Source organism: Pieris rapae, chromosome 22, assembly GCF_905147795.1.
Source record: "Pieris rapae chromosome 22, ilPieRapa1.1, whole genome shotgun sequence".
In the NCBI taxonomy this organism is placed as follows: Eukaryota; Metazoa; Arthropoda; class Insecta; order Lepidoptera; family Pieridae; genus Pieris; species Pieris rapae.
In genome coordinates, this window is record NC_059530.1 from 3,050,142 (window position 1) to 3,076,449 (window position 26,308).

General features: G+C 34.3%; 1 protein-coding gene across 1 annotated transcript; it reads left to right on the forward strand.

Annotated features, from left to right (window-relative positions):
* Positions 1-25,570, forward strand: LOC110996143 (BTB/POZ domain-containing protein 7). The gene is made up of 29 exons (XM_022263681.2): positions 1-275; positions 1,755-1,874; positions 2,735-2,796; positions 3,200-3,297; positions 4,307-4,598; positions 5,120-5,244; positions 5,662-5,727; positions 6,921-7,034; positions 7,929-8,049; positions 9,666-9,786; positions 10,295-10,363; positions 10,838-10,905; positions 11,694-11,819; positions 12,510-12,685; positions 13,808-13,983; positions 14,485-14,613; positions 15,167-15,501; positions 16,196-16,273; positions 16,604-16,668; positions 16,865-16,928; positions 17,621-17,739; positions 18,893-19,021; positions 19,632-19,687; positions 19,899-19,974; positions 20,765-20,818; positions 20,979-21,113; positions 21,504-21,570; positions 21,988-22,076; positions 23,044-25,570. The coding sequence occupies exons 2-28, from the start codon at positions 1,809-1,811 to the stop codon at positions 22,058-22,060; spliced, it is 3,060 nt and encodes a 1,019-aa protein (XP_022119373.2). The 5' UTR covers positions 1-275; positions 1,755-1,808; the 3' UTR covers positions 22,061-22,076; positions 23,044-25,570.
* Positions 25,571-26,308: the final 738 nt, after the last annotated feature.

Genomic DNA, 26,308 nt, shown 5'->3' on the forward strand with positions numbered 1-26,308 from the left:
CTAGTTAACTTGGTTGGAATAACGGGTTCTTCTAGTTTCTGATTTTTTGACTCTTTATTGAGTTGACTAGGTTTTATTCGTAGTCTAGCTGTACTTTATAAAAACTACCAGTCTCATAGTATTCCGTTAGGACGCAAAGAGGTTTCACGAACAATGCAGTGATGTTTGATTTTGTGTTTTAAGTGAATGTTTTTAATGGCGGCGTACTGCAAAATGTTTATGTGAAAAGTGTTAATACAAATTGGAATTAATTATTGTAATGAGTAGGACCGTTGGTAAGAACTTATTTGGATTGATTAAAATCTCATAATATACATATTTATTTTGCTAACTGTTTTTTTAGTTGGTTCAACCCGTCGTAATCGGGTGTTGAATGTTTTTTGATATAGATTACATGTAACAACAGTTGTTTACTGTGTGTGAGGTTTGTGCAAATCAGTTTCTAGGCCAGTGTTGGTCAATAGCGCGCTTGTGGCGAGCCCTGTTGACATTTTAATGTATATCGCAATAGTGTGTCGCAAAAGGGAAGTAGGTCATGTGAGTTCAGGGGGCGGATTGCGCGCGCAATGACGTCAGAACATCCCTTAGCCGCACCCCCAAACATTCACTTTCAATGTATAACTGATAAGTAGGCCACCTACATAGTACATATTATCTACAATCTGATAGGGAGAAACTGTGACAGTTGCTACTGTTTACATTGGCTACTTAAATGAAACCTTCACAATTTTCTATATATCATATGTATATCATAACAGCAATTGGCCAAAGTAAGTTTGCTTTTTTTGTATCACATGCCTACAGTAAGCACATTCCACAACTCCATTACTATGTACTTCTAGTGCCAAGACCCAATCTAGTATTTCATAATATAATGCATAATAAAATGTAATGGTAAAAAAAAATTTATAGCTTTTTTTAGCATATAATATAGGTTTGGAAATGATATAAGATTACATTTATAACTAAAAATTTAGTCTGCATTATAGTACAATATATCAAGTGTAGTAGGATTGCAGCCATGGGAGTATAAGCTTATTTTATCATTAATAAGAAATGCTGCTGGAAATGGATAAGTGCAACTGTATTGCATTTTCTCTAAATTTAAAATTTTCCCTCATAGTTGAAAATTTTTAATTCAATATTTTTAGAAATTTAGGTTGTTTTTTCACTGATAACATGGGCAAAATAATTAACATGCCATGTATATTTGAAAGTTGTGCCTAAAAAAATTATACCCAATTGTTATTCAAAGGGGGAACTCTGCCAGTATCTTCGGAACCTTGCCTAAAGGGACTCATTATAATAATATATTTTATTTATAAAAATTTTAAGGTTAATTATTAGGTATATTAGAATGACTATTTGAAATTTAAAAAATTGCTACTCCATATGTATGAATATAAATTTTTTCATGGGTTACAGCTGTTGGAAAAGTTGGATAATAATTACACATTACAGTAATAAGATGAACTGTTTTGTGTATTGAATCCTTGCAAAGTGCTCTAAATTTGTAAAAGAATTATCATGAATTAATAGGATTCCAGATACCCCAGTGTACAGTTATGGTTAGATTTTAGAAGATTAGAGTACAATTCTGAGTTAGGGCTAAGTGCTAACTACTTCTATATGTCAAAAACTGACAGTTAATTGCATAATAATATTTCAAATAAAAGCTCATCAGTTAAATTTGACAGGAAAGGGAAGAAAAGCAAAAATTGAAGATGTAACTAAATTAAGGTATCTATCTGAAGGTACATGTTGCCGTGGTTTGGGGCGGTGATGGCGGGTAGGGCGGATGGCGGGGGATGAGCCGGCTGCTGTGCTGTCTGCGCGCGCGTCACGACATGGGCGCCGCGCTCTCGCACCCGCAGGTAATGTCTTTAATCTATTGTTTACATTTATTTGTTGGCATTCTGAAACCGATCACGACTATTACGCTTATGCTTCTATAGGGGAAAAAAAAGTGCGTGCATACAAAGTATGTCAGAAGTTAAACTTCTTTGGAAATTAATTATTAGTAAGGTAAAAGCCCCAATAGATGATCATGTAGCAGTATATGATCTCTCTTTATATTTGTATATATTTATTCACTCTGTTCACACTTTTACTGTGTGATAATGAATAAATAAATAATCTGCGTTTACTACACAAAAAACATTGACCCTTTTTCGCACTCCACTACTGCTTTGTTTAAGAATAAAATAAAGCAGCTCTTAATGTCTTAACTGTATACTATTATTATGTGTGGTGTTGTGTTGTTGTCATGTATTATTTTTATGGTTGTATAAGTGTAACCTGTTTTGGATGCATCCAATGTGTTTGTATTGTGTTTTATTTTTGACTTTCTTTTTATTATAAGGATGTATCTGTTTGGTTTCCCAATAAATAAATAAATAAGACGTTTTCCGATAGAATTGCCATCTAAAGTTCTAATATGTAATTACTAAACGAGTACATCAACCAATAGCATGTATTTTATCTTGATATCCCTTTCTCTATCTTAATCTTTCTCACGTAGCTCTCTCCCACTTCTCCCTCCATGGCACTGAGTGAAGCGACCTTCGCTCTATCTCACTCTCTCAATAGCTCTCTCCCTTTTCTTCGACAAAAACGCTGCACATCTTTGTGACGCAAATATTATTATTGCGTTTCATCCGTAAGAAATTTACCCTCATGCACCTAAAGAAGTTTCACTTGAAAAGCGTAATGAGCTTTGAATCATATTTTTCAGGAAGGGGAGGCGTGTGACGGTGGTGGGCCCGCCTCGCCGCCAACCATGGCCGACGTGATACGGTTAGTATTTTTTTTCTTACGATTAACGTTAGTATTTTTTTTCTTACGATTAACGTTAGTATTTTTTTTTTTACGGCTAAAGATTATTGGAGATCTTTGTCATTTGAATGTTTGTTAAAAGTTGTTGAAGTATTGTGTGTTAAGTGAACGATATAATATAACTCATTTTTTAAAGTAGTACATATTTTGATGAACGAACTGAGCCCAATGAGGCCTCAGCCTTAGATTTCTGTTTGTGTATATCATTTCGTCATTTGTGTTATCATCAGTGGGTGATTGGCCCCTTCCCAGTTGTAGCCAATTTGATATAACAAAAAAAAATAGGACAACCTATTGAACGTACGACCACAGATGAAAGGCAGTTAATTGTAACTCAGAAGATAATTTTAGTCGTATATTCCAGTGAAAGAAAGAAGAAATCTGGCGGTGCAGGACTGGGTACTCTGAGACGGAGAATTGCGGCCGCTGCACGCCGGCCCCGCGACTCTCGGCCTGATCGCGGTGAGGCTGTGTATTAGTACTTCGGGTATAAACACAAAAACACACACACACACGAATACATACTGTAATAACAGCAGGCAAGGATTGGAATGTTCTTGAATAATCATGGGTCCCACCTTTAAAGCTTCTTTTTTAAGTACTCGCCTGAATGAAAGAAAAAGTTATATGCATTTTTAAAAATGTAATTACCAATTTTGTGGTTGCCAAGTCATATACAGTATGTGTATGTGATTTGCATAGCCAAGTTACTTAATAAGTCGTTAAATTAATAGCCTAGCCTTTTAACTAAACAGCACGGGTTCAAACATAATCTTAAATAGAGAGAAGTTGGTGTTGTGGAAACACAAACTGGACATAGTTTTTCTGTCCACTAGGACGTCGAAAATATTTAAATAATTAACTTATACATACTAAGGCCAGTGACATAATATACAATATAACATTTTTACCATTAAACCATCAAAAATTGCACGAAAAACGTAATAAACCAATGAAACATTGTCATTCCATTGATAGCCGATGCAAGAAACCTATTTTTGACGAGAATTCTCGTTCAAATACAGGATGTTTTCCAATATTCGAATATGAATTAAATGAGACATAAAAATGAAATATATAGTGCACGTATTCTTCGTAACTTCTGTTTTGTCTTAAAAAAATATTAAGATAAAACTCTAGCATCGAGAGTGTCCATGGGCGGCGGTATCACTTATCATCAGATGAGCCTCCTGCCCGTTTGCCCCCTGTTCTATATAAAAAAAAAACAGAAGGTAGTCACTACAATTAAGTGAGCGCACGTACACTTATTTTGAGCGTACGCTTATTTGGATTAGAGTAGGGCATTCTCTTGTCTGACTTTTGGGTCAAACAAAAGAATGCCATACTAACTATAGTAAAATTTACGACTTCCGTCTCCCTATAAATTTATTTAAAAAGTAGAAAATTGGTGTTAATCATAGTTATGAATATATAAAATTTTGTTTTATCTGTATTCTTTTTTTTTTATTAGGATGCGAACATGCACGGTATATTCGATCGGTCGTAAGTGATTGGCGCGTGGCAGAGGTGTTTCTGCTATGCGCCGAGTTGGAGGCGGGGGCGGCCCTTCGGGACCTGGTGACACAGGCGGAGTTGGCACGCGAGCCGGCAGCAGCCTTGCACGCAGATCTGGCGGCGTTGTTACGTGACAGAGTGGCCTGTGATGTGGAAGTATGCGGCGCGGGTTGGGCCCTACCAGCTCATAGGCTCATATTGGCTGCACGGTGTACATACTTCAGAGATTTGATGCATCGGTATCCCAAGTATGTAAAAAGTTTATTTGTCTGGTCTGATTTCTTATGATGTTATAACTGTCTATATATTTAGAAATACTTAAATTTCAAACAACAATAAAGAAAAGAAATGTTACTAAAAATTTACAATAATCATAAAAAAATATTTAAAAATTACACTTTTAATATATTTTATTTGTTTATAATTGATGATTCATAAACAGGACCTACAAAAAGAGTGCGTGTTAGTTTGTTATAGTAATGTCCAATACAAATAGTTTTTAAACATTTTAAAACATTTCAGTATTTTTTTATTTACTTAAGTTATAGCAATCTCTTCACTTTCGTTTTTGTCACAGTGTTTTTGGTCTATGATAATGAAAAGAGGCACTAATATTTTAGTTAAAATACACTATAATACTGATGGGTTTTTTAAATAAACATGTGTTTTGTGTAACCCACTATATTCGTAGATATAGAGAATAGACGTAAATTCGTTTTGGTTGTAAAAAAATTTGGTCCTTCGAATCAGAATATTATGACATTTACAGGTCGAGTCGTGTGCCATTGGAGGGTGCTTGTGCAGGGCTACGCAGGGAAGAGGGCGAAGCCCTTCTCTTGGCCTTGTACGCTGGGGCTGCTCCGCCGCCAACGCCGCCCTGTCCTGCCTGTCGCAGTAAGAACGAATGTCTTCTTATAAAGCTAGTATAGTAAAAACGCTACATGATCTTGGTGTTATTCTAAACAATGCCATGAAATGGGAACCACTTATATAAAAAAAATCAGATTATATACGGCCACTGTTGGAATATGCTTATGTAATACATGAGAAAAGAAAGAAAGATATATTAATTGGAAATATAATTGAAAAATGGTCAGGATTCTTAAGAACACATGACGAACGCTTAGAAAAGCTTCTAACTAACTCTTCTTAAAGACAGAAAGACTAGTTCGTATTTCATTCTTTTTTCATAAAACATAATATTTTTTTAAATTAAAAAATATTTGCACTTCCAAATGGTACCAATGTGAAGCTCCAAAATATACAAATGTTTAAACACATTTATGTAATTAATTCGTTTTGTATATTCAGAATGGGAGCGTGGTATGGGCTCTGAAGTTGACCTGGATATCATCAGTGTTGAGAATACGGCTACTTGTAAGTATAAAATACTTTTTATTTTATTTATTTGTTTTGTTTAGATTTTAAAATAGACATATGTTCATATACAGCATTTTATTTAAAAATATTACGAGAACTATTTCTTTTATACTTGCTGCCTACACAGTTCTATCTCCCTCTTAGCTCATGGCTTTAGGGATTGCAAATTATAATTGATTTGGTCAGACTAAAGTCCCCGATTTCTCCTCACTTCCATTATCAATTTGTCGAGATAATCCAGTTCTCATCTAGCATAATGGCATCCGATTGTAAAGGATCATTACCTTTTAATTTATAAGAGATATGTCATGTTAATCAATGGCAAACGTATACGTATATATATTATTACTAGCGGATCCGACAGACGTTGTCCTGTCTACACGTATTTAATTTCAAAATTTCAATTTTTAATAAGCCATTTTGATGAAAATTATTATTCAAATGTTATGACAATATCTAACGATCCAGCACATGGTCACACACGATATAACACAATGATAACAAAACTTTTTTTAAATTTCGGGACAGACTAAAATTAAAATTCGAATATTATTTAAAATTTGACACTGCGATGGTAGCGCCGTCTGTCGGATCCAATGTAAAACATTCCAAAATCAACAACAACTAATAAATTGAAAATTAATTAAAAAAACATTGTCCAGCGGACAAAATTGTGAATCTAAACCATTCCCAGATCCCCTTGAACACACACAAAAAATTTCGTCTAAATCGGTCCAGTCGTTTAGGAGGAGTTCAGTCACATACACACGCACACAAGAAATATATATATTAAGATTATGGAACAGGAGGCAAGCAGGGTGGGTGGGTCACTTGAATTGCAAACAATATAGAAAAAAAAATGTTACTGAAAATTACAATACTCATAAAAATCTTTAAAAATTACACTAATGGTATATTTTCATCCCGCCGCCCAGGGACACACGTAACACCAGGTTTTCTGTGATGGCTGGATGAACTGGTTCCATAATGTGTTCATATAGTGGTGGGGTGTAGCAAGTAGTGTAAAAATATTACTGTGGCCATAGGTCATAATATGATAATACTGAGAAGCAATCTACTTATCATTGTCTGATCTATGACAACAGAATTAAGTAAATACGTTTAACTGGATAGTTTGACTTATTGTTCGTCCTGATACAATTGAGTTAAGTTTTTTTTTTTAATTTCAGACCGTCGATCATGTTCTTGTCGTCGTGATGTGTCGTCCATACGTCGTCTGTCAGCCATACTTGGGTTTTCACTCGATTCGCTTTACAGAGATATCAAATATTTACTGGATTCTGGTAAGATATACAACTATGAGCCTTAAATTTACACGTACAAATTATTTGAAGAAATCTATTAGGTATGAGGGTGTGCAATTATTTAATCAATTACCATCTCAAATTCGCAATATTGGAGTGTTTGACAAATTCAAAAAGGCATTAAAGATGCATTTTAGAATGAACATAGCTGACTAAAATTGTTACGGCTAATGGCGACGTGTATCTCGCTCGTATATAATATATACATATTAATATTAAGTTTCTCATGTAAATACAATATTTCTGTTTTGTAATGAGAAATAAAGTTCTTTAAACATTAAATTTCTGTATCTATTTCGTGACTTAGATGATTTTACGATGTTTGGGGTTTGTCGTGATGACAGCAAAGTGCCTATAAATTTCAGCCTTAGATCTACAATTTTTTTTTGACGTGACAACCTCATAATTCCTTGGAGCCGGTTGTACGCACGAAAAAACATGACGAATGCGGCCTAACCTCTGTTCAATTTAAGGCTTGAAGTGCAAGCGAGAGCGCGTAACGAGCGACAAAGAGGCACAATCGGATGCGTTCGGCAGCTTTCGTTCGTTAAAAATATGACATAATTGTATTTATGATTACAAATTAATGTAACTTGATTAATTCAATTGTGATTTCCATTTATTCCATCTTTATATATATCTATACAAAATATCTATCAAAGAAATAAAATTAAAATTTTCTTTTGAAAAATGCAAACATTCCATCAGTATTTTCTTATGAACAGGGATTATTTATTTATTTTATAAACAGGCCCTTTTATAGATTAACTAGGATTTAGGCATCCTAGCCTATCAGGCACGCCATCAGATATGTTTACATGCTGGTACTTATAGTCTGCGTGTTGCATACTAAAAACGAATGTTATATTTCAGGCGAATCATGCGATGCCCGTTTATCATGGCGGTGCGAAGGTGGATCGGCGTACGGTTTCCGCAATGCCCTGGAACTGCCTTGCCACACCCTCCTTTTAGCTGCAAGGTCACCGTTCTTCCGGTTAGTAGAGTTCACTAAAATACTTTGGAACTGGTCATGTGAGTCAGCTATAGTGCTCTCTCTCTCTCTCTCTCTCTCTCTCTCTCTTCTACAGAGTAAGATCTCAATTCTAATAAAAGCCAGGGGATGTACAGTCGGCTATTTTATTAGTTTGAGCATTACTAGAGCATTATACGAACGAAGATATTATTAACTGAAACATGTCGATTGGATCTAAAATGTGACCGTTTTATCGTCACGTGACTGACGTATAAAAATCATTTAATAATGGATTATTTGTTAAATTAATGATTATAACTGTTATCCTATTCAGTTTATTAGTGTAAAGTGATAAATACAGAAATTACTTTGATAGTGTAACACAAATTTCTCCTATAAAGTATCTAGTACCATTTCTAGTATAAAGTATTCGTTTTTATAACAAACTCCTAAGCGAAATTAGAAAATTATCACTGTTATTTAAAACTCTCGTTAAACGTAAATTAATCAATTTTTTTTTTTTAAATGATCCTAATCCTTGGGATTGATGTGCTCCAGTTCAAACAGTTTATATGTCTCAAAACTGGGCGATTAAAAAGAGTGGCAAAGAGTTTCTTGCCAGTTCTTCTCTTCCCCTAGGGTGTAGTAAATGTAAATTTAGAATTAGTTTAACATATTTACCGTTGAGGTACATAAGTGTTCTTGTTTACCTATAGAAATAAAGTTATTTTTAGTTTGTCTTGGAAACTCTGAGGTACAAATTCCTTCCGCGCCTAGTTAGAACTAGTAAGAACATTCTTTGTACAAGTAGGTAAATATAAATATTTTACTGTTGGATAATCATCCCATAATATTAATTAATTAGATTTAAAATAAAATTATTTTGTCGAAGTTCACACTTACACCAATCTAACTACGACAATTTAAATTTGATTCCACCTCCATTTGGTTAAATGAACAAAAATAAACGTCCAATGGCAAACACAAACAGTTTGGCCAATTTCTTGATGACACTGCAAGAAACTAGCGTTTAAGGTACAGGCTAGGCCTAGTTTAAACGCTAGTGCTCATAGATGTATATTATATAAAAGGTTGACCACAATGAATGTTGTAATATGGGTAATGTGGTATTTGTTTTGGGGGCCGTTCATAAAATACGTTCGCATACAAGGGGGGGAGGGTTCTGGGTGAGTGTGACAAGGGGGGAGGGGGTGTATAGGGCAGCGTGACGTTCGCCGTTTATTATTTTTTGACATGAGCGCTAGCTCTGTGGCGCGACTCTAGATATTTCGGCCCATTTAGAAAATCCTTGGACTTCTGAATAATAGAAATATTATTTATTATTTATATTATGTTCGTTATGAAAGATATTTATTAATTTATTTAAATTTTATTATAATAACTAAAGAAATGTTTTTAATTTTCAGAATTTGTCTACTATCATTTAGAATTTATCATACTCAGCAGGGGGGGGTCTTAGTTTTTGTGACGAAATATTTCTTGAGGGGGGTCACAAAAAGTGTGACACAGCGTGACAATGGGGGGGAGGGGGTCAAAAAAAGCTGATTTCAGTGTGACGTATTTTATGAACGGCCCCTTGGGCCAAATAAACTTTTTTCTTTTTTTTTAAATTACAGTAGTGTGATGTGTCGTCGCGGGTCGACAGGCGTCGGCGTAGGTGGGACGGTGTGTGTCGATGAGAAAGTTCTTCCAAGGAGGTTCGCGCACGCTTTGTTGCACGCCGCGTATACGGACCAGGTACGGAGTCGTTGTGACGAGTCTGTTACGTCATTATAGTTTGACAGTAATCTTATAATTTATATGATAATTATGTAGCATAAGTATTTCTGAACAGTTTTCAATTACAATATGTTTAACACTATTAACTTTTCTCTTTCTGTATTTTAGAAAGAGTTTATTTCTTTATTTTACAATAATAATTGTATTGTTTTCCGTTAGAACAGCCGTCATCTATCAATGGGAAAATTTTCAGCTTTGATGAATTTTTTTAAAGATCTATTTATTTTACGCAATAATCCAAAAGATATAAATTTTTACAGTTCCATCTCGTTTTTTAATGACATTTCGAAAAAAAATATTTACTACAAATTTAAATTATATGCTTAATTTTGATTTTTAGTAAAAAGATATTTAAATATAAAGTTGAGAGGCGATTAAACGTTAACCCTAGAAGTAAATAAATTATAATATCTGTAATTCGTTATAAATACAGTATAAAGTGAGATAGTGGTATGTAATGTTACAGGTGGATCTTAGCTTGATAAGCCGCAACACATCATCGCCTTCAACGAGCGGCAACTCAACGGGGACAGCAGTAAGTGTATTTACGTTTTAAGTTAGTTATATGAAAGACTTCATTCCCCTTTTTTATTCCATTTGCGATAAAAGGTCCAAGCTTTCTATCACTTTTAAATTTCATTAAAATCAGTACAGTGGTTTAAGAGTGGAAGCGTAACAGATTGACATTCGAATTTATAATCGTATGTGTAAAGGTTTAGTTCTATCCTATATATAGATGAATGAATGGATGAAGATGGCGTTATAATACATTTTGGTTGTATAGATACATCAAAGAGATTATTCATATTCAGGTCGTAAAAACCGATAGTCGTAACAGCCGATGTTGTTATTAAGAACCTAATACAATAGAATTTAGCTGGGATCTTTGATGAATCAATATAACCGGTATTTTATTCTAAAAGACGTTGTAAACGGTTTTGACTGTAGTTTTTGGTTCTATTTTAATTAAAGTATTGTTTAGTTGATCAATTTATATATAATCTTTCAGTCGCGCAGTGGTCGGAGCTCAACTACGTCACAGTTGGACGACGCTTTTCAGCTCTACGAAATAGCAAGGTAGGTATTTTGGTATACGTCATTGAGTAGGTGCGCCCGTTGGACACAGCGCACACTGAGGCTCAACATCTACGTATACTAATGTATAATATCGTATATCATATCCATATTAAATCCATATTATAGAAAATACCTTGACAATATACAAAGCCAAAACAGATTATATTGATGAACAAAATATCCGAAGAGTTTACCAGAAAGACCGGCAACGCACCTGCGAGCCTTCTGGTAGAGCGAGTATCCATGGGCGGCGGTATCACTTAACACCTCCTGTTTATTTGCTTCCCGTAACATAGAAAAAATATCCTTAAGTTGGGACTTTTAATCTCACTTAAAAATGAATTTCAAACTGCAATATGAATATATAAAAATAAAATATTTTTATATTGGAATATAAGATACAGGTATGACTTATTCCACGTCATTATATTAGAACATGTTGGCATCCCTACTCTTCGGCAAAGAAGTTAGAAGAGAGAAAGAGAAAAAGCCGGCGTAAAAACCTCACGTTACTCTTTTAAAAAAGTAAATCATCAAACAATACTATAATATTTAAAACAAATATAGGAAATTAATAAGAAGTAGCCTGCCCAGCACTAGTCGCAGGCCCTTTTATCAACTAGATAATCACTAACTTTATAGTAAGCCTTTTTACACAGCTTTTCTTTTATAAATTTCTTAGATTTATTAAAAGGCAGAGATAAAAGAGCCTCTGGGATTTTATTAAAGCAGATATCCTTTTTTTTTTTTTTTGAACTTTAAGTATCCCCATAAAATGTGTGTTACAGATTTTTGGAGATGGCAATCGTGTCCCAAGGTTGTGAAGACGCTATTCTGTTCGCTTTGTCGCCTGAGACTTTGCCCCACGTCCTCCGTTGGTGCGCACAGCCCCACGCCAGTGCTTGGGTCTATCGGTATGTTTATTTATTATTAGAAACTTATTTTTGTGGAACAGGGCAAAAAAAAACACCAATTCCAAAGACTTTATTATTATATATTATTATTTTATTTTGAATTGTTATATTATATATATATATATATATATATATATTCTGACATAACGTTTAACGACATGTCAGAAAATGATAGCTGTCAGAATTCTACAGATTAAAAATCGTGAGAGCCTTAGAGGATGTACAAAGACAAGCTGCACAACAGGAATCGACCGGAATTTTGGAAGGAAGGAAGGAATTTTTATTTTTCATGCTTCGTATTTTTATTTAGTCTATTACTAGTATATTTAATACAGTAATAAGGCTTTATTATTATTTAGTGCGTCTGGACAGATCGTCTTCTTTAATGAAATATTGCTTGATCTTTCAATTAATAAATGTTGAGAGTATTAATCTTGTATAATCATAATTTCTATTTTCAATTTAATTATTATATAAGTGCAAGAACAGTTTATAAGTGCATCTAATCTTTTGAAATAACAATCCTTTCAAATTATGTTGTCTGGACATCTTCATTCATTCTTTTGTAATTTTAATTGGTTAGTATTCAAGTAGTCCGATGCGGTGGTGTATTTACGTATTAAATTTCTTGAAAACCTGTTTAACTTAGCCAACATTTTCTCCTAAATTCAAATCAAGTTAAATTTTCAGGCAAGCAATGCGTTACCTTCGCGATGAGTTCCCCACGATAATGTCCTGTGCCGCATCAGCGCGGTTGCCAAGGGCGGCCTTGGCGGAGGCCCTGTCTTCGCAGTTCCTTCAGGCAAGCGAACCTCAAGCATTGAGAGCTGCATTGCGGTGGGCTGAACGGGCTGCGGATACGAGAGGTAATTTATCACTACATAGTATAAAACAAAGTCGCTTTCTCTGTCCCTATGTCCCTTTGTATGCTTAAATCTTTGAAACTACGCAACGGATTTTCATGCGGTTTTTTTTAATAGATAAGAGTGTTTCAAGAGGAAGGTTTATATGTATAATAACATCCATTTAATAGTGGAGAAGTACTGTTATTTTTGAGGTTTCTAATGTCGTAAATAATTACATTTTATCCGCTTACATTGCAAACGCAGGCTGAACCCTACGAGTTTTATCAGAATAATGTACTAAGTATTGTACACATTGAAAAGGTCTTCAGAAAAGTCCGTGATGGTATATGTCTATCTCTTATGGATAACCCACATTTTTATATACAACGTTCACAGATTTTCTGTTATGTATTTAGTATCAGCATTGCACCTGTGCGAAGCCGGGGCGGGTCGCTAGTAAATATATACACATTTATTTCAAAATTCCGTAACTTCCTGATTCCCAGACGATTATTAGTATAATAGATAGAGATTCAATTATCCAAATATAGGTCTTATTTAATAAATATGTTCATTATTTTTTTTATCTTTGACACGCATCTTTTTTTGATATAATAGAAACAAACAAAAAATCTTTCCTCTTTATAATAGTATTTCCAACTGAAGTATTTCCGAACCAATTCGACTTAGGGTCCTTCAAGAAAAGAGCGTACCAATTCTTAAAAGGTCGGCAACGCACTCGCGAGCCCTCTGGCATTGAGAGTGTCCATGGGCGGCGGTATCACTTAACATCAGGTGAGCCTCCTGCCCGTTTGCCCCCTGTTCTATAAAAAAAAAAAGTTAAATGTATTGAATACTTTTTGTTTGTTTGTTCCCTTTAGTTAATCTTTGAACCTATTTGTAGTAAAATGTATGATGTATTTGTATTGTATTATATTTTCAGTGTATTTATTTGTTATTTTATATAATTTTTGTTAGCTGTAGGATTACGAAATAAATAAACATAGTAGTGTTCGCTGATCGATTCAGTCGAATTTATAGATTACAAACAAAAAAATTTCCTCTTGATAATATTAGTTGTATTGTGCAATGTCAACAAGTTTAGAAGCGTCGCACGTATAATTGTGGTAATGAATGTTCTAGATGGAGGTTCGTGCGAGCCAAACGTAGTATGGCACACGGCGCACTCGGTGTCGCGACGTGCGCGTGGCGGGCGACGTCGTGACGTCAGCGAGGCTGGGGTGAGGGACGCCCTCGCTTCTCTCGTCCCGCACTTGCGGACTGAACATTTGCCCGCCGATTGTGACCTACTTCAACAGGTGAGTTTTTGCTCTTCACCATAATTGAGTTTGGTACGAGTGGTTTAACATAGTATTGTCTTCTTCTTCAGTAGCACTCTTATTGAAGCTCGTGTAAGAGGCGCCGCACAACTTTCTTCCCCTGTCTTCGGCATGCCTCTTGAGCCTGGCTGGTGGCAAGACCTGTAAGGGCCTTTATTTCATCAATCCAGCGAGTAGGAAATCAGCCTTGAGTTCTGGTGTCCTCAATACTTCCAGTCACAATAAGTTTTTCAGGATGAGTTGGTAACAAAGTATTGACAGTCGACTGACTTTTCACCTGTAATCATCCTAGTATGGATACGTTTATTTCTTTAGCTTACCAGGGAATCCGCCTCCAACAAACCTCCAACACACACATTTCCAGAGCATCTATATTTCTCCTTGCAGATGTTCTTATTATCCAGGATTCAAATTTTCTTCTTGTGTGTATGTCAGGGCGTGTTTGTGTTTTATTTCTTCATTAATGTAAGAACTTTGCAGATGATCCGCCGTGGTCTGATCCCTGCGCCAGCACACCTGGAAAGTGGTGTCAACTCAGCCGACGCATGGTTGGGGCGCGGGGCGTTTCGTTCACCTCGCTGTTTTCTGCCATACCTCGATGAGATTAAGGTATGAGATTTATGAAATGTTTTTTTTCAAGTATTATGTGACATTATTGTACCTATTAAAACACCTGTTTTTGTTAACTATATTATAGTTTTAACTTTATTGTGTACTATCAAGTAAATTTACTCGAATTGTTTTTTTTTAAATTAACTTAAACATTATAATTATAAAAATACCAAAAATCCAATAATACTATAACCTGAAGAGCCACAGACCAGTTTCATTAAAAAATACTTTTTAATTTTCGGGTGTTTTTTTGAAAAACAGTTTAGTTATGTATATATTTTAATTGATACCAGGTTCTCCAAATATATAATTTGCGCGGATTCGCTGCAGTTTAAGTTTAATCGCTTTTGTATGCAGTATATTCATATTTTTGTTATATATTCAATCTAACAGTTAATTGATTACATTTCACTGTATTTGTACCGACTGTAATATACAATACATACACCTTAAAATTTAAAACGATGCCTGAAATTTACTTTATAAGTCGAAATAAGTTCATTATCGTTATTGTTTCACAGTTTTACGATAATTAATTTCTATGTTCCAGGCGCTAGTTAGTTCCCAAACAGCCCCATCCGCGGAACTAGCGGCTGAACGTCGCGCTCGGATGCTGCACAGAATCCCCGACGCACTGTACATGTTACGGGATATAGCGCCCGAGCCGCGTGCGAGCACCGAGCACGCGTGCATCCCGCCACGGTTGTTGTCGCGTGCACGTGCACGTGTACGTGAATTGCGTGCGACTCCGAACGCAGCGCGTGCGCTGGCCCTACACTCGGATCAGAGGCCCGTGAATAGGCAGATAGCGTTGCGGGCGGTTCGGGAGATGTCGCTGCCCGATGGATGTGCCGAGTTGTTGTTGGATGGAGAGGATAATGACAGGTATTTTAAGACTGAAAGATTTTGTTTAATTATTTTTGATTTACACATATAGATGGTTTGTAATGAAGATTGGTCTGAAGGCCTCAGTACTTACTAGTTACTTTATTTTTGAATTACCTCTCAACCATTATTGAAACACCCTCCTCCCTCCACCATACACAGAATATGTAATTCTTATAACACGCTCTTTCTAATGTTTATATGTTTCGTCTCCTACTGATTGACAGCGCTATTTAAAATCTTTTTTATAATTATTGTTTCGTCCATGTACTCTTGATGGCTGCTTATATTTTCATGTTTCCAATTTTTATAACGATATTTCTGTTTATTTTAGTTATGTTTTCGTATCTGTGAACCACTTTACTAAATATAACTAGGAGTTTCTTTATTTACGGGTTTATTCGTAGAGGGAGGTAATTTAAACTCCCACATTATATAGTTAGTTTAATTAGTTATCAGGCTATTTTGATGATGATACTGATTTTAATATTTTTTTTTTATTATTGAATACAGAATCAATTTAAATAACATTTAAACGAACTTTTACGATTCAACACTGGTTATAATTGGATTTTTTTTTAATGTAGTTACAAGATATAGTTTTTATTTAAGTTTTGAATTACTATTGTGTTCACTGTAATTGTTACCCATCTTTCAATAAATGTGATAATAACCTTTTGAGTCAATATTATAGAGAGTCGACAGTCGCGAGTGGGGTCGAGGGCCGAAGCGAGTCTCGCGGCGCGACTTCAGCCGAAGTGGAGTGTTGCAGGTGAGAAACGTAATTTTTTTTATTAACCACCTATTTCTTGTATTAACGAAATATGTACTAACTTTATAAAGTGGAATAGTTTGTATTTTTGTTAATGACAAATAATCTCAAAAAAAAACTACAACTGGTTTTAAAAATAGTACTTTCCGTTAGAATGCTACATTTGAAAATTTACTTACTGTGTTTCGTTAACAATTTCCTGTTTTTTAATTTCTAGAATTCTGACGGCTATCATTTTATGACATGTCGGAGATTACAAAATAATAATAATTACAAATCGATGCATTTGTTTAGGTAAAAAGATCAAGATACAAAAATATTCAATTACAGGTCAAGTACTCGATGCGGTTCAGCCGGTAGTCTCAGAGCAGTGCCTTCACTGCATTTGCCCACTGGTAAGTTGAGGAATTTTCGAAAACATTTAAATATTCCTGAAATTTGAGAATCATAAAAAAATCGTATGATTTAAATTTCTCTAGATGAGTAGTATTAAAATTTATTGTTTATATTAAAAATCCACAAAACCAATCCATGAAATATGTTAACTTTGTATCGTATAAGAGTAATTTTCTTGATAATAAATGTTTTCAGAACCTCATAGTACGGGCTCCTGTCGTCGCGAGTTACCCGCTAGGCCGCCTGACACACCACATAGGTAAGACAAAACTATAAAGTATGTAAAATATCATTAAAAATGCTTTTTAATTTACGTAAATGGCCTATTTTCCAAATCATGAGAATGAAGGAGAATATCTGCCACTCTTTTTAGTTACCGAAATTTGAGAGACAAAATGTTTGTAAACACATATTATTTTCCTAGATATTTGATTATACGAGTTAGGTTAGGTTCTCAGTTTGATAAGTGTGATTATCAAAGTCGTCGGTGAAATCAAATCAAAAATATCTTTATTCATTTAGGTAAACATGTACACTTATGAACGTCAAGAAAAACAAATTAAATTAATTGTAAATTTACATTTACAACCAGTTCGCAAGTCAAGGGCGTAGAGCGGGTAAGAAGAACTGGCAAGAAACTTTCCAAGAAAGGTGTTAAAGCCTTAGAGTATAGTCAGTCGATTAGAAATTTCATGCAAAAAACTTAGAATTAGGCAGGAACAAATAAAAAACAAACTGTCTTGACATCATCATTTCATCAGTCATCGTTCAAAGCGCAAAATCATATTAAAAAAACAACAAATGTATTTATCATCTCCAATCTGTCAATACAAACGCGGACAATGTAAAAAATAAAATAAATAAATTTAATACTGCACGTCAATGTCAAAATAAATGTCACTGTCAATTATTTGTACATTGTTGATAGTTTTAAATTCTCGTCCCTTATAGGTCCACATTGGGTCGCTTATCGGCAGCTGTTCCAGACGTGGCCATGGCCCCGAATGGGAACACTCACTTGCTGACGCCGCATTATCTTTATACGAGACATGCGCATGCGCCGAGACCAGGTGAGTTTAGTAGTTTAAATTACATGTTTGTTAAAATATACAGGTTAAAATAACTTCATTGGTAAGCTACGACGCAAAAGGGTGAGTATATGTCTGCAGCATTGAAGATCCCAAACGAATAATAATAATAATAATTTATTTATTTTTCTCCCTTAAACATTAACAATAATAAATTAATAATACAGTGACAGTATTGGGAGACTGGTTTCCAAACTAGGTAAGAACCTGTGATATGGATAACCAGGCTTCCATTCCATAGCAAGTCATATAGAGTAGTAACAAAATAGAAGTTTGTAAGGGATTGTGTATGTGAGAGTGTGTGTATTTGTGTGTGATAGTGGGGAAGGGTACGCATGCGTGTGTTAGTGAGTGTTAAAGGGTGTGTGTGGACATGACTAAGAACATATTATGTGAAAATTATTACATCTAGTAGAATTTCCGTTTGGTCACAGTTCAATGTAAGTAGGAATGTTATGATTTGGAATTTACGAAGATTTTTTTACGTTAAACCCATAATTTACTGTATTTTCACTAACATATGAAACACTCCTGTATGCTGGTGCCACTGAACTACTTTGTTGTAGCGTAATTTTTAAGTATAACTATTAAAGTAATTTTAATTTTATTTAATTGTCTTTAAGAACTTTCAATCCTTAAGAACATTTGATGCTTAAGCATCTTAATTCTTACCCTTCAATAGATACATTATTTAGTTTTTATCAAAGAGAAGTTCCGCTGCTACAATAGTCTCTGGATCCGATATTCATTTGCCAATTCTTATAGTTGTTGTTTTTCGGATATACAGTCAAAACCGTTTTCGACGACATCGTTTAGAACAACATACCGGTTATATTGACCAACATCAATGGTCCCGGCTGAATTCTTTTGTATTAGGTTCTTAATAAATATGTTATCGGCTATTACGACTATCGGTTATAACGACTAAATATGAAGTCCCTTCGATGTCGTTATAACAGATTTTGACTGTATACGCTTTAACCTATTCCTCTATAACATCCTGACTGATCCAGGAATGTACTGAATATCAAAACAGTTTCTAGAGTGTTTGATATTTGACCTAGAAATCTTAGAAACAGGAAATATAAAGAAGTTCAGGGAAGGGAAAAAACCTAAATATAATACTTTTGGGCAGAATATGGAGGAGGCGTGGGCAGTGCAGGCAGCGCGGGCAGTGTGGGCAGCGTGAGCAGTGTGGGCAGTGTCGGTGCTGGTCTCGTGCAACTCGATTTAGGAGATGGCGCTACGCACACTCCAAGACCTGGTTAGATAATATTTTCAAACAGGTTTCAAGAATACTATTCAAACGTAATGTAATTATATTAAATAAACCTCAAGAGAGTTAGCATTAGCAATACTAACTGTCAATGCAGTGACATTAGCAACACTAAATGTCATTGCATTTTTATTATACAATTGACAATGTAAACACAACTTCGGTCTATTTTCTTGATATGCTTGTTGTGTTCATATAATTAATAAATAATTGAGATATTTAGTAAGATCGAAAATGTGCTTGCGAGACTTCACTTAGTGTTTTTTTGACTGAGGTGAATTTCCCGCGCGCTTGTCACCTGTTCTAGAAAAAAAATTATGATAAGTCCCCGCGAAATTCATTTCGTCTTAATATGATTTTTTTAGCTTACCCTTTTAGTAGCTACATACAGATCGAACATTTGCTTTTGGTTCTCAATAGAAATTGTTCTCTTTTCGAAGAAAAACATGGAGTAAATATTTAAAAAAAAATGTCATATAAATCTTTTATGGAAAGCATACTTGTCCAGCCCTCTTCGTATTTTTAACTTAGCAACGTATTTTGCGATTCATTTTTATTTATGTATAATCTTATTTAATGAAATATGTATCTGTTACAGGTTCTCGTGCACAGCGAGCTGCCATGTCTGCAAGGACGCACAGAGAGCATGCGCAGGTAATTATTATTTAGTATTATACATTTTTTTTTATTTGATCCCGTGTCGGTTAAATTTAAAACTATGTTTAAATAATTATAAGTTTACAATAATACATAACTTCAATCCGTTAAAAAAGTGTTTTTCTTTAAATGATTAAGATTATTTGATACAAGAATATTTTAATATTGAACAATATAACAGTATCTAAATTTTAATTTGTGTTTCCAGAGTTCCTCTTGTGGCCGTGGACGGACAACTGACGACGACGATCTGCGTGTGGCTATAGAACTCTCTGTTATTAGAGGTCAGTATTGGTGATGGGAAAACAAAATATAGCTAGGTTGAAGGGTGTTTTCTGACCTTCAAAGTTATTATAGGAAAGATTTTACAATAAAATCAATTAATTTTGACGCTTCAGGGACTTTTGCCTATCGGTATGTGGAGTACAGATCCGTGAAATACAAATCTAAACTCTGATATTTCATTCCGTAGGAATTCTGACATTTTATAAGTGCTGGTTCGAACTATATATCGAATTAACTTTAATTACTTGCTTTATTCTTTAGCTGGCATCCCTGCCTATTGATTCCACGTTTAGTAAAGCTTTTTTTTTTTCAAATAATATGTTATCGTTACTTGTACGTATGAAAAGGGACGTAATTATTACTTGCTGTAAACCCACTTTTAATGTCGACCACCGCAATTAAAATCGATACATTCACTAACAAATAAATGTATGTATATAGATTTTTATATATATGAAAAATGTGCTCGGTCAAATAGGTTAGTAATCTCTGACATGTCAGCTATAGCTGACATGTTCGAGATTACAAACCCACTTCAACGTCATCAAAATCAGTCCAGTAGTTTTTGAGAAACGTAGACGTTTTTCTGGCGGGGCATGTATAGGGCAGGTATTGGAAGTCGCTTTGGTTTTTCTAAATTACTTTATTATTATTTCTGTTGTTAATTTCATGGCGTTCTTTGATTAGTATCTTGTAATAAATTTTCCTTTGTGCAATATTGTATATTTTATAAATAATTTATCGTGTTTTGATATTAAACAACAATTTTGATGTGACTGTTTTTGGCAGCGTACGGATCTCTTCAGGCGAGCGGACGTCGTGCCGATTTGTTACCAAATACTGGTTCGTATATAAATAAAATAGAAGCATGTGATATATAATATTCTTGACGTTCAAAAGTGTATTTAATATAAATATTAAAAATTATAAAATTGGCAATTCCGCTTTTCTCTCATTAGCTATTGCATGATGCAAACAATTATATTAATAATATTTTTTTTAGATTTTTCAGCACTCCGCAGTCGTGCTTCCCCGGCGCTTTCGCTGGAGGGAGCTGTACCAAGGAGCATAGAGGGAGCGGCCGGGGGCAGCATGCAGAGAGCTCGGAGCGCTAGGCATTCGCCCCATGCGAGGACATGTGAGTGATATGAATACTATTATTGTAACTTTATGATGGAGATCGTGGGCTTGATGGCGAATTTTTTTCTTTGAGAGTGTGAAAAATAAATTGATTTAAATTAAAAATAATTTAAAAAACAGATATACGTCAGACTTGTGACTGTGACGGTCACAGATTAGTCAATTGTCAAATCTACGTCATTGTCGATTAGACAATTGACAAATCTTTGCATACTTGTTAAAATTTTCAAATAACATTTACCTAACGTATTCAAATATTGTTGTCTTTTTGTACCCAAGTCATGTGGTTTTAATATAAAAAAATACTTAGAATTAATAAATTACTATATGTTTCATGGCCACAGATAAACAATCTGAAATGGTTATTAAATAAATTGTAATGTTTTAGTGTCAGTTAGCGGCATAAGCGGAGTGAGCGGAGCGGAGCGGGTCAGTCAGGAGAGGGAATACGATAGGTATGTCTTAGAATCGTGCGTATATTGATTTGGTTTAAAGAGCAACTCTGTTTTATATTGATGTCTTAAAAAATAATAAAGAAATATTAATATACATTACGCTAGCCAAATTGGACTTCTTGAATCTACAGAGGCTTACTTGTAATAATAATTGTCATCTAAATACACACAACACACTCCCCAGTGGGGGTAGTCATATGTTAATTTTGTCATAATTAATTTTATTATTAAAAGGTACATCAGACATTAAATCGGCTATACCGGATGAACCTATTTTTGGACCCGATTTTTATTTCTTTATACGTAATTAACGCTTGCGTGTACGGTATAGGTGCACGTGTATACGTGTCTTGAATCCAAAATTCTAAAGGATTGCGACTGGACTGGATTGTAAAATGAAATTCTTGTTGATTTCAGAGAGGGTGGGGTTTACAGTGGTGAAAGTAGCGTCAGTCGTGGTCGTTCACACAGCCCTGCTTATCGCTCCTAGCGCACACACAGACCCGGTGAGCACACACATATATATATGTCAACACTATCATTAAATCATAATATATAATTAATCTGCTATATTTGTTTTAAATATTGTAGAATTGTTTGATGATCTGCTGTTTTTTTTTTAAAGTACCGAGAGTCTTTTACGCCGGCTTTTTCTCTTTCTCTCTTCTAACTTCTTTGACGATGAGTAGGGATGCCAACAGGCTCGAATTTAATGACGTGGAATAAGTGGTACCACGATGATCTTATGTTCCAAAATAAGCGTGTTTTTTTTTAGAAGTTCTCGTAGAAGTGTTTCAAAGAAGTATGTCGAGAAGTAGTTTCAGGGGTTTGAGACAAAATCGCTTTTTGACATGCTTGACCCATTACCGCTAAATTAATTTGTATGGGAGTGGCATTGCATCACTCTTAGTCACGTGACCATCTTCATACAAATCGTTTGGCGGTAGTAGGCTTTTCAAAAACTGTTTTTTTTTTAATAAATCGTCCCATCTTGGTTATACCCAACATTGTGTGAAAGAGAAATAAACAACATTTTAAACGTATAGTGTATATCCACTTTTAAATACGTCAAATTACATACAGAAATATTAGCCTTGAAATTTGAATTAAGCTTGGCGTTCTAGAAAACGATCATTAAATTATTTTTTTTGTGTTTTGGAATCTTTTAGATTTACATTTTATTTTGGATTTTAGTTACTTGTAAATTTATTTTTTGTTTTGTTATGAACAAAAAATAAATTATTAGCATTTAGTATTTCTTTTTTATTACTAGTGTTGTCTGGGAGAAATCGCTCCTCAATGAGGCCCGTTACCTAATGATTTGCGTACTATTATAATTTTAAAAATAAAATTAAAAATGTATTATCTTGGCCATATTAATTGTTAAAGATGTATGTCTTAATCAGTCTGTTTCAAATAGCTTTTAAAATAAAATAGTTTTTATAATTCTTCATTTTAAATCTGTGTTTTCAGACGTACGCCGGGCAGACTGACGTCATAGTACGCACCTCAAGACGAATAGACACACGCACTGACATCAATAATTGTTCAGCACTTCCTGAGGTGTACTAAAAGACTTTATAAACAAGTTAATGTAATTATAAGGAAGTTTGGCGCACACGAAAGATATGATTGAATCGCGTTTAAGCTTTGGACAGTATTATGAAATTCTCGCTTATCAAGCAACGATGTCTAGTCAATATAATCAAGGCTAAATAAATAAATAAATATAATAAAATTTAAAATGTGTCAAAAAATTATTTTATACTACTGTTTGAATTTTTAAAACCAGATAAATAGTATTAATTTCGGCCATATTTGACATTTTAGTGTGCGTCAAACTAATGTAAAATAATGTAAATAATTTGTACATTCTCTATATATAAATTATGTAAAATCTACTCTAGTTCCTTCTCTATCTGTAAGCGATAGAAAGAGACGCGACATATTAAAATTTTAACAAGTGACAGTGACAGATTCGTTTAATGTTAGTTTATTTAAATATATTTCTAAAACTAAAATGTCAATAGTAAAATAACTGTCAACTTTTATGTGTCAAATGTCCACTGTCATAATTGACATTTGAGTTTGCTGTACGTTCTAGTGATGTCCCTTTCTAAACGCATACGAAAGAGATGGAAGCACGATAATGCAATATAGTATAGTGGTTGTGTATTATATAAGCGACCAAGATAGTATGTACGTTGGATTTACTGTCATAAAAATGTTTCAAAAAGAATACAATTGAAATGAAATTATTGCTCCATTAAGTATTCCAAAATACTCAAGTTTATGTTTTAAATCCTAAACTACACTGGCACTAAAAACAAAAATATAATCCAGCTAACTTACGTCAGAAGAAAACACTATTTACCGGATTGAAGCTATGTATTATTGTAACTTTGGACAATAATACATAGCTTCAATCGGGTAAAAAAGTGTTTTCTTTAAATGTGTAAAAGCTATATTAATAAAAGACTATGTTAACTAATACTATGTTACCACGTTCGCTTTCAAGTATTACGTCACGCAATTTTTGGAGATTCTTACCCCCCCCCCCCCCCATGCAACGCGCCGTTTTGAAACGAAGTCCCTTAGCTTGGAGGGGATAGGGATTTTGTTGCGCGACCGAACTGAAAAAAGTCCGTGGAAAAAAACCGTTAAATGAGACGTGCGCAGACGCGACAGTCGCATACACAAGCGAGTAGTGTATGTAATACCTCTTTTTCCCTCTTTCTTTTCGTTCTCTCATCCCTTCTCTTTCTATTACCACTCCACCCCGCCAATGCGTAGTATATACGCATGAATTCATGGACAAGCATGGCGAATACTCACATTATACATACATTTGCAATTTGTGTCGATACTATATTAGGCAACTTCGTTCCTACCTGGTGTCCAACGACATCACATCATTTTTTTTATTGACCACAGTGACTCTTTATACCCAATTATATGAACAATGACGCGTAATTCAATCTGGCATCGTAACGTGTTTTAGAGGGGACCCCCCCCCCCTCTTCCAAAATTCGTTACGTAATACTTGAACGTGCCCTTAGTGTTTTCAAAATTGAATTGGTACTAAATCCTATTGACTAATTGAGTTAGGAATTGTCGAAAATAAGTGGTTAAGCTTGCTGAATTCGATTTTTGTTGTAGTCTTAGGCCAGTGTTGCATTTATTTTCATAATATTTAAATTAATACAAAATAAAAATAATTACATAGTATTAAATTTAATAAACGATTTTTTCAATTAAGTAATTCTTAAATGACAATTGGTTTATATTTTAGAAGTAATCAGTAATCACACATTTATGACAGTAGATACATAAATTGATGCACATATGTTAGTTTACATGTAATTGAAGGTAACTCGCTCGTTTCCTATTAAAGTGAAAAGGACAGGTATAACGTTTGACATTACGTCATAATTTGATGATTTGACATTTATGTTGTGACAGTTTTATTTTGCAATCCAAATTTTTTACGTATACTGAATTGAGGCAGTCCTTTTCTATTTCGTTGAAGATGAGCGGGACGTACATATTTCGGTTCGGAAAACTCACACGGATTTGTGTCCCATATGAAACTCTGTTATTATTTTTCTTTCACTTGTTTCATATACATCATTCTCAATAGGACGAATATTTTTCGTGATTCAGTACACTCGAAGTCGCGAAGTTAATAAAAAACAGACGTGTCTAACGTCGGGTTTCTATATTAAAACAATAACGAGTCGTTATTTTGAATACTGGTAAGCCGGAAGAATATTTCCGAATGCCATCACAAATACTCAAGTAAAATACTCACCGGTTTAACAATGACCAAGTAAGGATAGTTAATAACAACAAATACATATTTAAAATCTTCAAATGAAATATTTTCTCCGAGTTAAGGGCAGGATATTCAAGTTTATTAACAACATCAGAGGTTTATTATTCGACTGTTATATAAATAGGCTTACGTCTGAGAAGTGTCAAGGATTGTTTGATATATACGGTATGGTTAAAAAAATCAGTGGCCCTACAACCTCTTTAGGTCTTGGCCTCAGATCTCTGAATCTGTTTTATGATCATTTTTAAATCTAATAGGCAAGTAGGTGATCAGCCTCCAGTGCCTGACACACATCGTCGACTTTTTGGGTCTAAGACACCTTCACCGTTTGAGCAAATGTTAAATGCGCACATAGAAAGTCCACTTGTGCACAGCCAGGAATCGAACCTACGACCTCGGTATGAGAGTCGCACGCTGAAGCCACTAGGCCAACAGCTCCTTTTATAGTTAAAACAAAATAAAATTGTATGTTTTAACTTTGTCTAAATTTGTTTTCGATAACAGTGTTCAAATATCCTGCCTTATGTATAATAACATTGCTTTTTTTCAATGTCGGTGAGTTTGTAAAGAGTCATAAATTGTAAATAGTATTTAAGGTTATGAATTTTTTAACATGGCAAGGATATGACAAGAGAATCGAGTGTGGTACAAATTTTGTAGATTTTTCGGAAAATCGATTTAAATGGTGTTAACAGCAATAATTGTTATCCGGGTTTCAAATCGAATATTATATTGTAGTTAAATTTTTTTATTGATAAAAAAAGCTTGCCAACGCTTGGCACACTGTTACATCGCTAAAAAAAAGAAAATCACTAAATACAATTTTTAATGTGACAAGCACTTATAGGCAAACATGATATACACGAAGAGATCTAATATTAAACAAAACAAAAGAACTATTTG

Excerpts from the sequence above, each read along its gene's own strand:
- LOC110996143 (XM_022263681.2), top strand. The coding sequence starts at position 1,809 with ATGAGCCGGCTGCTGTGCTGTCTGCGCGCGCGTCACGACATGGGCGCC. Across the intron at positions 9,787-10,294 it reads ACGCCGCGTATACGGACCAG|GTGGATCTTAGCTTGATAAG; the intron begins GTACGGAGTCGT and ends GTAATGTTACAG. Across the intron at positions 12,686-13,807 it reads ACGGGCTGCGGATACGAGAG|ATGGAGGTTCGTGCGAGCCA; the intron begins GTAATTTATCAC and ends TGAATGTTCTAG.